This window comes from Oryx dammah, unplaced genomic scaffold, assembly GCF_014754425.2.
Source record: "Oryx dammah isolate SB20612 unplaced genomic scaffold, SCBI_Odam_1.1 HiC_scaffold_11, whole genome shotgun sequence".
Lineage (NCBI taxonomy): Eukaryota > Metazoa > Chordata > Mammalia > Artiodactyla > Bovidae > Oryx > Oryx dammah.
This window is the reverse complement of record NW_024070195.1, coordinates 31,699,319-31,709,907: the sequence shown is the minus strand read 5'-3', so window position 1 is coordinate 31,709,907 and position 10,589 is coordinate 31,699,319. Positions and strand designations below refer to the sequence as shown.

At 44.6% G+C, this 10,589-nt stretch overlaps 1 protein-coding gene across 2 annotated transcripts in view; it reads right to left on the bottom strand.

Moving 5' to 3' along the window:
* Positions 1-522: 522 nt before the first annotated feature.
* The window catches only part of CLIC5 (chloride intracellular channel 5), a 169,590-nt gene continuing 159,523 nt past the window's right edge, over positions 523-10,589 (bottom strand). For both annotated transcript variants that reach the window (XM_040249537.1, XM_040249538.1), the window contains exon 6: positions 523-5,365. In XM_040249537.1, the coding sequence (XP_040105471.1) occupies positions 5,198-5,365 (168 nt within the window). In that variant the 3' untranslated portion in view covers positions 523-5,197. The remainder of the gene's footprint in view (positions 5,366-10,589) is intronic.

Below are 10,589 nucleotides of genomic sequence, written 5' to 3'. Positions count from 1 at the left end.
CCTCTTCCCTACACTTTCGGTAATCATAAGCTTGTTTTCTGTGGGTCTTTTTCTATGCCTATGGGTCTATTTCTGTTTTGCAAATAATTTCATTTGCATCTTTTTTTTTTTTTTTCAGATTCCACATACAAGTGATATCACATGACATTTGTCTTTGGGCTTATTTCACTTAGTATAATCATTTCTAGTCTACCCATGTTGCTGCAAGTGGCATTGTTTCATTCTTTTTATTACATGTTTTTTGGCTACGCCATGTGGCTTGTGGGACCTTCATTCCCCTACAAGGGATTGAACACGGACCATGGCAGCGAAAGCACCAAGGCCTAACACCTGGACAGCCAGAGAATTCCCTATTTCATTTTTTAAAAATTTTTATTTGCTTTTGATTTTTAAGAAGAATGAACATATTTTCTTTTGTAATGGGAAAATCAAATAATGTTTGGAAAAAAGAAGTATTTCATACTCATTTCAAACAGCATAGGAAATCCCCACCTTCAATAAGATGTCTGATGATCGATTTTGTACTATTTGAAAATAAACCAACTTTATTTGAATTAGTCAATACCAATCAAGACCGGAAAACAAATTTATAACTAGTTCAGATTCATGAGGAAAACACTCAGAAATGTCTTCATTAAACAGGAATTTTACATTATTAAGGCTTGAGAGCAAGTCCTGCTATTTTATCACCACAGTTAAAGGTCTTGAGAAAAATCAAGTGACCATCACTGGGAGTGTTTTTATAAAGTGAAATGTTTGATCTTTTATAAAAGCTAGGCTTCTTTGCTAAATTAGTTAACTCTCCAGCTTATAAAATGGGATAGCCAGGTGGTCAGGAAAGAAAGACAAGTTCAAACATCAGTCAGATATTTTATATTTTAAGCATATACATAGTCAATATCGCAAATCTCTATACATAAATACCATAGATGACTGTATCCTTAAAATTATATTTTGCCAAAAAACAGATTGCTTTTATAGAAATATATTAACCCAAGTTCTACAGTGAGGCAATTTTTAATTTTCTTTTTGGTTGAGGAGGGGAACATTGGATCCATTTCCTTAAGTAACATTAAGTAAGACTATGCACACTTTGGGTCATACCAAATCACAAAATGAAAGGATCCTGAAACTAAGCTGGGAGGAGAATATTGACAAAGGGAGAGGATGATGCATTCATAGGAGGGCATGTGTTGTTTGGATTACATGCCAAGAGCTGTGGACAGAAACCAATGGCCTGTGTGTGCTAGGAGGGTCCCAGAGCCAAGATGTGAACACTTCAGTCCTCACATCAGAACCAGGATGCTTCCCATGCACACTTCTTTTTCTAACGTTCCAGAGGCTTTTAAATGTTATTTTTAAAAATAAGGAAGTGATCCCTTGGGAATCATTGAACTTACTTTTAACCATGAGTTAATTCTGCTCATTCCAAGAAGTCACCAGCGTCTTGGTTCCCTCTGCTGCTGAACTGGCCTCCTGACCCTTGGATATAGGGGTCACAGACCTACCTATTGGATGTCCCCTGCCCCTAGACCAACTTAATTTCAGACGCCAACTCTCACTGTTTTCTCCTCATGGAAAACTGGACACGACTGAGCGACTAAACTGAACTGAGATCTGTATCTTCCTGACACTGCCTCCTTTTTCATTCTGTTTGTCCAGACCTTGCTGATTTCTAGGATCTTAGATCTTCAGGGTCCATTCCAGATGTGATCCATTCTACAACCATTCTAAGATGCTTGGTCTTGTCTTTCTGCAGAGTGGCCAGTGGGTAGAGGTGTTACGAAGATCTTCCGTTGTTTCATTTGACAAATGCTAGGAAATTCAGCCCAGGAAAACTCATTCTTGGCATGGCCAAGAATGATCTTTTCTAATGAAAAGATCAAGCATTTCTATGGCCCCATCAGCAAGATAAGTGAACACTGAAGACAGTATCATTTCTTGGGAAGATGAAACTAGTTTGAGATCTGTGATCAAATAACCCAATGGAGCGTGGGTTTCACTTTTCAACTCATGAGCTTGGTGCCAGGTAACTGTATCGTTTGTTCAAAACAAGACAGCCATACTCATACTGGTAATCCTGAAGTGTCAGGTAATGAAAGTGTGCAATAGAAGGAACTATATGCTGGACCAATCTAGATTTTACTGATCCAGCGCATCTTTTATAGCTGTTAAAATCTTATCCAATACACTCTCAGGGCAACCTGAGAGGCCGGCAGGACTGAGAAGATGGGTAAATTCAACACAGTAGTTCTGAATGTGATTCTTATTTCTCCCTCTGCCTCACATTATGCTAACCCACCAAAAAAAAAAAAAAGAAGAAGAAGAAGAAGAAGTGATGTGAAAACCAAAGGAAAGAAATAAATCTAGAGTAAAATAGAATCTCAACCCAAGTAAATCCCCTCTTACTGCCACTGAGATGTTTTTGAGGTATTGCTATACATGCCAGACCAATAACAAGGGTCACTTCCCATCTCAACACTCTGGAGTTCAGGGTCAAACTGCAGACCGTCAATACTCCCTGAGTTGATTCTGAGGACACCTGAGGACCTTTCCACACTGTTGGCTGGGAGATGAAATGCTGTGTACAGGACAAGGTTATGGCCAAAACCCAGGGAGACTGAAGGATGTGGAGAAAAATCTCTTTGGAAAAGAATCATCATAAGGCAATATTATTTTAAAATACTCTGATAAACCTTGTCATAGACGGTAAAGCTTTAAATCAATAGTCGGTTGCATCATATGATAAACTGCTGCTGCAGTAAAAAGATATTCCTGGATTGAGTACCAGGAAATGTCATCCATCTATAACTCCTCTCCCCCTGTTAAATGGTTACAGTGGGGTCATATAACTGCTCCAACCCCACCCCTGTGCCCTAGTATGGTTACTGATGTAAAACTAAGTCAACCACAGAAGGAACAGCTAGAACCAACAATATTGATTTAGTTTGGCTTGTTTGTTTTTAGAGGCTGTGTTTAAAGACTTGTCAATTGCTGGATTCTGAATATCCAGTGTCCTCAGGGTTCAAAAACTCCTCTGTGGGGGGTACTCTGCCTGGGGAGCTACTCCACCTGGGGGAGCTTCTCTGCCTGGGCATGCTGCCATTTTCACTGAGGCTCACTGGCTGTGCTTCTCAGGTATACCTCAAGAACAGCACCTCTCTGGGTCTTGGGAAAGTAAACAGCTGCTTAGATCATTGTACTTATGCTGTGATGTTCAGGGAAGGATCTCTGAGGACAACAGAATTTCACACTAATGAAAAGGCCTTTGGGATCATTTAAGCTTTCATCTCCCACGAGACCAGCATAGGGCTTTTCCCTATTGTCAGAAGGATTGTTTCCTCATCAGTTCGCCTTTTCAAACATCTCAAGGGACAAAGTTAGCAGGGAGTCCTGCAAAGGTTCCCTTAGAGGAGGAAATGAATCCATTCTTCCTGCTTTTGAATGAAAGGTCTCAGGCTTATAGGATGCCCCACTGAGAAATGGTATCTTCCTCCCTGGGCTAAAGGGGACCCCCTGCTTCTTCCCCTCTGCTCTGATCACTGGGTCCCCTTTCTCTCCAGAGATCCCTGGAGGCAGGTAGGTCCAGATATTGCTTGAGTTAGAATCTCGTGCTGTTTCTACAGGAAGGCCCCGTGCTGTCCTGCCCTCATTGAGCAGCGAGCCAAGTCCTGGGGCTTTTGGGCACTTGGGAGCCTCAGCCTCCATCAACAGGTAACACAGAAGGGAGGATTGTTGAAGGTGAGGGTCTGCGGTGGGTGGACTTTCTCCCAGGGCATTCATAGCAAGAGGGAGCTGATGACTAGTTCATTTTTCTTCGTTTCCTCTGCACAGTTCCCTGTGCTCAGGCAGGGTAAGCTTTTAAGGAGGTGAAACTTAAGGAGAATGACTACAGAGTGAAATATTAGCTAAAAAACAGCTTCCTCTTTTTCATCGGGCATTTGAATCAGATGGTAGGAAAATTTACCCAGATACACGTGTATTTTTCCTTCGAGTTTAAACCACATGGTTTCCCAATCAGAAAGGCCCATGGACTTTCTTCCTAAGGTTCCACGATCAAGCCACCTCCTAAATGTATCTCTTGTGCATCAGAGGCTGCAGCTGAATCAGAGAGCACCCAGCTCACAGACCCACATCCGGGAACAACTTGAAGAAACTGGAGAGTCATTTTTGTTCAGTTGTTGGTATTTCGCTATGAAGATGGCAGCTACGTGACATCACTGGTTCGAGACTTAGATCATAAGAGAAAAGATCTATCTAGAAGATTCCCAGGGAACACTGAGCCTCATACAAAGTTCTTAGCCTTGTGCATCCCTCCCCCCCACCCCACCCCCGACTCCCATCTGCTTTCTCAGAGACCAAAATTCAATCGTGGATAAACACAGTCAAACCCAGGCATGTAATCCCCAGTGAAACCACTCCCATAAGCAAGCAAACCCCATGGCTGGTAGACCCCATGGGCCTTTTGGCATCAACACTCCTCCCCTCCCCTCCCCTTCCCAGTCACCCCAGTTTGAAATGGCATGCCAATTTCCCTTCCTGGCCAGGCCTAGACAGATCAGCATCAAGCCAGGTACACGATCACATCAGACTGTGCCCAGCACTGCAGAAAACTGATACTGTCTGAAATAGTTTTCCAATCTGGCCTCAGTGCCTGAAGTGACAAGAATGCCAGAAAGTGGTGAGTGACTGGAGGTGTGTCTGCCAGGTGCCCAGACCCATGTCTGCCCCATCCACTGTCTCCACTAACACAGCTGTGCACCTCTTTCTAATAAGAACTAAGAGGGCGTTTGGCCTTGGAGTTACTGACAGAGAAGGGTGGACAAGAACAGTGTGTTGCAGAATTCTAATGCATCTGAGGAGATATTTCAATATTGGCAAAAGGGGCCAGTGACAATCCCACAGACGGGGTTCCCCGGGCACCAACCCCAAACACAGGGAACCCAGTCCAGGTCCGAAAGGCTGACAGCTTGACCGTTTCTCTCACTTCTGCTTGCGGGATTCCTGCCTGACCAGAGGGGGATGGCGCTGACTTTGGTCAAAGCCAGCAGGCTGGGGGTTCCAAGGATGCCAGCGAGACGTGGCCTGATGGAGACAGAATTTTCCAGAGGTGGCGTGGAAGAGGAGTGTGTGAAGCCAGAGTCCTTGGGGAGACGGTGGATTCCTTCTGCAGCAGCAGGGGGCGAGACGGCCAAGTTCAGGATCGGCTGAGGCGCTTGGCCACGTCGGCGTAGGCCAGCTCGATCTCGCTGTCGGCCGCGCAGGTGTTGGTGAACTCATCCCGGGCGTAGGCGTTCTTGAGGTACCGCCACAGACCCGTCATCTCAGCCGGGAAATCGTAGTTGCGGTACTTCTTGGCCACAATCTGCAAGAGAGATGGCGTTAAAGCCTGAAATAGATCACCGGGAAGTGTCGGTGATGTGGCAGCGTGAAATAGATCACCGGGAAGTGTCGGTGATGTGGCCCCGTGTGTGCACAGCGGGAAGACCCTCCATGTGTCCCCAGGGGCCAGCAACAAGACACTTGTGGGGCAAGGTGACAGTGCTGCCTTTTTAATGCAACACTGTTTGTTTTAATTATCCTGTTCTATTTTATTTATTTTTGTTGTATTATATTTTACCAAGCAACTATAATTTGTCCTCTGATCTAGTAATTCTGCTTCTAGGTATTCCTTTCCTTAGGAAATATCGTGAGTGTATAAGAAGATTTAGTTTCTTGCAAATAGGACTGCAGGACTATTTGGAAATAGCAAAAAAAAGGTACCCAACACAAATGTCCAACAACACAGGAATGGATAAATATGTTGTCAGATATACATGCAGTAGCATACTGGAGAGCCATGAAAAATGAGGTTGCAGAGGAAATTCCAGGGACTTGAAAAACGCTTCAAGAGACTGTTCAGTTGTAAGTACAGTATAAAGCCTTAGGAGAAATATGTATGATGAACAGAAGTATATACACCAATCTGTTAGCAGAAGATACATCTGACTGAGAATTATAGACAACTTTTTTCTTCCCCCATCCAGCCTTATCTACAGAAGGGAATACAAAGCAAAAAACATGCAAGTTAGATGCCGGAATGCATATGGAGCTTCAGGGTATGTGGAGGTGAGCAGATGGTGATTCCTGTTCTCTCCCTCGTCTGCCACGCTCGGGGCTGTGGACCCAAGCCTTCTGGGGAAGTGGTGTTTGTACTGAAAGACAATAGCATAGTGGTTAAAAGGGTGGGCTCTGGATCCCAGATGACTGGATCTGTAATCCTGACCCCATTACTTGACAATGGTGTGATCTTGGACGAGCTACTTAACTTCTCTGAGCCCCAAATTCTTTTTCTCTAAAATGGAGATAATAAGATGACCTATCTCGGAGTAGTAAATTAGTTAATATACATAAAAGTGATTCTGGGGGAGGTGCTGGGTTTAACTGCTCAAGAAACATGATCTAATGTCAGAATTCATTGAGACCCATCACATCTTCTTTATCCGTTCATCTGTCAATGGTCATTTAGTTTGTTTCCATGTCTTGGCTGTCGTATAGTTCAAGTTTTGATCATTCCAAACTCTTCCCTTTGCCCCTGCCCTGAAGAAGGAACTACAAGGTACATATTGCCTCCCTAGTTCTTAGGCACTTAGCACTTCTTTATATTAAATTCTCTCCGTTAATATAACTGGTTTGGGGAGGTCAGTACTGAAGCCACCTGGCAGTGTCTGTCCATCCAGGATAGGTGTGGCCAGTGAGCACAAGTGATGGGTTCAGGGTCCTTGGACAAAGCCCTCTCTTCACTGCAAGATGAAGGGGCCTTGGGCTTGCCCACAGCCTTAAGAAGAGGCTGTCTTGGGTCAGGTGCAAATCTATGCAGGGGTGGAGGCGCCAATGGGGGAAGCAGCTTGAAACTGCCAGAGAGAATGAAAAAAGCCCACAGGATATAAATCGGTGCAGCCACTGTGGAAAACATATGAAAGTTTCTCAAAAAACTAAAAACAGAACCACCATATGATTTGGTAATTCCACTCCTGAGTACATATCTTTAAAAAAGAGAGTACAAATTTGAAAAGATACATGCACCCCAATGTTCATAGAAGTACTATTTACAATAGCCAAGACATGGGAGCAACCTAAATGTCTACCAACAGGTGAATGGATAGAGAAGGTGTGACACGTATGCACAATGGAATACTCCTCGGGCATGAAAAGGAATGAAATTCTGCCATTTGCGGCCACGTGGATGGACTTAGCCAGCATTTTGCTAAGTGAAATAAGTCAGGCAGAGAGACAAATAATGTATGTTACAATTTATATGTGGAATCTAAAAAAGAAAACTAGATACAGAGAACAGACTAGTGGTTACCAGAAGGGAAGGGCAAAACAGAGGTAGGGGATTAAGAGGCACAAACTACTATGTATAACATAAGCTCTAAGCGTGTATTGTATAATACAGAGAATATAGTCGGTATTTTATAGTAACTATACATGGAGTATGGGCTTCCCTGGTGGTTCAGATGGTAAAGAATCTGCCTGCAATGCAGGTTCGATCCCTGGGTAGGGAAGATACTTTGGAGAAGGGAATGGCAACCCACTCCAGTATTCTTGCCTGGAGAATTCCATGGACAGAGAGAGGAGCCTGGTGGGCTATAGTCCATGGGGTCACAAAGAGTTGGACACGACTGAGTGACTTCCATACCACCATACATGAAGTATAGCCTTTAAAAATTGTGAATTACTGTTGTACCCTTGTAACTTATACTGTACATGAATTATACTCCAATTTTTAAAATGGAGAAAAGGAAAGAAAAAGAGCCATAATAAGGTCAAGACATCCATTTAAAAAAAACTGATCCATGGGGTGGCCTTGAGTCTCTCGGTGCTGGAATTTATTTTCAGGTTTTTAAAGGATATAACTTGAACTGGGAAACAACAGAGACTCAACATATGAATTTATATTTGTGTTTATATGTATAGCTCCCTTCCTGTTTGCTTCAGGGGCTGAACAGGTCCCTGTGCCACGTGAGGGTCTGGGGGTGGTGAGGAACAAGGGTCTTGGGGGAGACGACAAGAGTCTCACATGCCCCTCCCTGCCCAGATCCATACACCCTGAGCTTGACCAGAGCTGGTTCTTTCCTCACATGTTGGCTCGAGGCGGGAGATGAGAATAGGAGGCAGCCAGACAATGAAAGTTCAAACCAGGCTGTCAGCGAGCAGCAGGGCCAGAGCAACTTGGCCTCCAAGGATGAAGATAATGCTGAAGGAAAGCCAATGAAAGAGAGAGAGGGAACACGCGCGGGAGAAGCTCTGACGTCTGCAGGAACCTCCGTGCTCATGTTCTGAATTTGCTTTCATATGAAAACAGTTAGCTCCCCCAGCCCAGATTAAGTCTTGGCATCTGCAGCCAAACTGGAGGTCTGACTTGGCTCTCCTTTCATGCTTTCTGCACTTTAGAGGTTTGCCAGGGCTCTGGGCTCTGATAAGCTGGATCAGCAGAAATCCAAGGAGATGGGAAGCGAGGCCCAGCCTTTGTCCCTTTGTAGGTCATCCTCCTTCCGATCTCCAGCTCCTCCAAGTGAATGACGCACTGAACATCATCCAAGGATGGGCGTAACTGGGAGTCTAGGGCTGGAAGGAACCGGAGGAACCGGAGGATGAAGCATGGGGCCTGGGAGGTCCATTTGTCCACCTAATTGGACACATGATTCTTGAGTGGGTGGTCCAACCATGTGTGACTGAGAGACGGGGAGGAAGAGGGGGAAGAGGCGAGAAGGAAAATAATCATCCACACCTCTTCTTTCAGACATAAGAAAAACGACTTCCCCAAAGAGTAAACGACTTGTCCCATCTCCTGCTGCTAGTTGGTGGTGTCTCTTGGACAGCAAGGAGATCAAACCAGTCAGTCCTAAAGGAAATCAATCCTGCATATTCATTGGAAGGACTGATGCAGAAGCACCAATGATTTGGTCACCTGATTCAAACAGCCGACCCATTGGAAAAGACCCTGGTGCTGGGAAAGATCGAGGGCAGGAGGAGAAGGGGACAACAGAGGATGGGATGGTTGGATGGCACCACTGACTCAATGGATACAACTCTGAGCAAACACCAGGAGAGAGTAAAGGACAGGGAAGTCCGGTATGCTGCAGTCCATGGGGTTGCAAAGAGTCAAACATGACTGAGTGACTCATCAACAACAGAACTTGAGTCTCTGGACTTCTAGAATGTTCTTCCCATGACCTCTGATAGTGTTACTGATAGAATTATATCACCCATAATGGTGCCACTTCATCCTCAGGAAAAGAGAATAAAGGATGTTTTGAAGGTGGGGTGAGCGTGCAGTTATGAATAACTTCAAAGACATACAGCTTGGCCAGACTTACCAATCACCATTGGCTTGGCCCTGAACCCCAAAGTGTCTTCATATGAATGGATTGCATTTGCTCTGCCCATCAGCCCTGGCAAGCATGATTCCCTCCCAGGCTCCAGCCCTGATGCATCCCTTGGGAGCACCAGGGCAAGCACAGCTTATGTTTCAACTCCAGCTGGTGTGTGCTCTGAATGAAGGGTTCTGATTTCCAGCTCAGGACATCAGCCGAAAACCAACAGGCAGATATCCAACTGATAAATGACTGCATCTGATTCTCCTTAGTGACAGGTGGAAAGAAACTGAGTGTCACAAGCTAGGTGATCAAATGGTCAACCAATGAGTGTTAATTAAAGGACCACTATGTACCCACCATTACACCTGGAGAAGACCTGTCCTCACAGAGCTCTTTGTCTAACTAAGATAGTAAGATATCACCAGATGTAGAAATAGAGAGCAGTCTAGCTCTATGATCCCACTGTCTTTTTCTCTGGACTGATGAGGGTCAGAAAAGGATGTGCTAGAAAACAAACTTATGGTTATCAAAGGGGAGAGTGGGGGCAGGGAAATAAATTAGGCATTTGGAATTAACATATACACACTACTATATATATATATATATTAATAAAATATCTATACAACAAGGCCCTAATGTATAGCACAGGGAACTATAATATCTTATACTAACCTATAATGGAAAAGAATCTGAAAAACAACATATATACATGTATATGTTATAGTTGCTGTTATTTAGTTGCTAAGTCGTGTCTGACTCTTTGTGACCCATGGACTGTAGCCCACCAAGCTCCTCTGTCCATGGGATTTCACAGGCAAGAATACTGGAGTGGGTGGCCATCTCCTTCTCCAGAGGATCTTCCCAACCCGGGGATTGAACCCAGGTCTCCTGCATTGCCACCAGGGAAGCCCAGTTCAGAGAAATTCAGGGGACAAAACTGCTGTCTTCAAATGAGATGAAGAGAGCAACCCTGTTCTGTGTTGCTCCAGAGAACCAAGCAAGCAGGGAGGCAGGTTTAGGCTCCATGTAAGGAAGGATGGCTCTTAATAACTAGAGCCGTCAAATGGTAGGGCTGGCTTAGTAGGCAGAGGGCTCTGTGTCATCAGAAACATGCAGTCACAGCTACACTGAAGCCTGACACAGACACACAGGAAGGGGTCCACTTTGGGATGAGAGATTGGGATGACTCAGAATTCCCCTCTTCTTTCCATTTCTTGGATCCTAAGG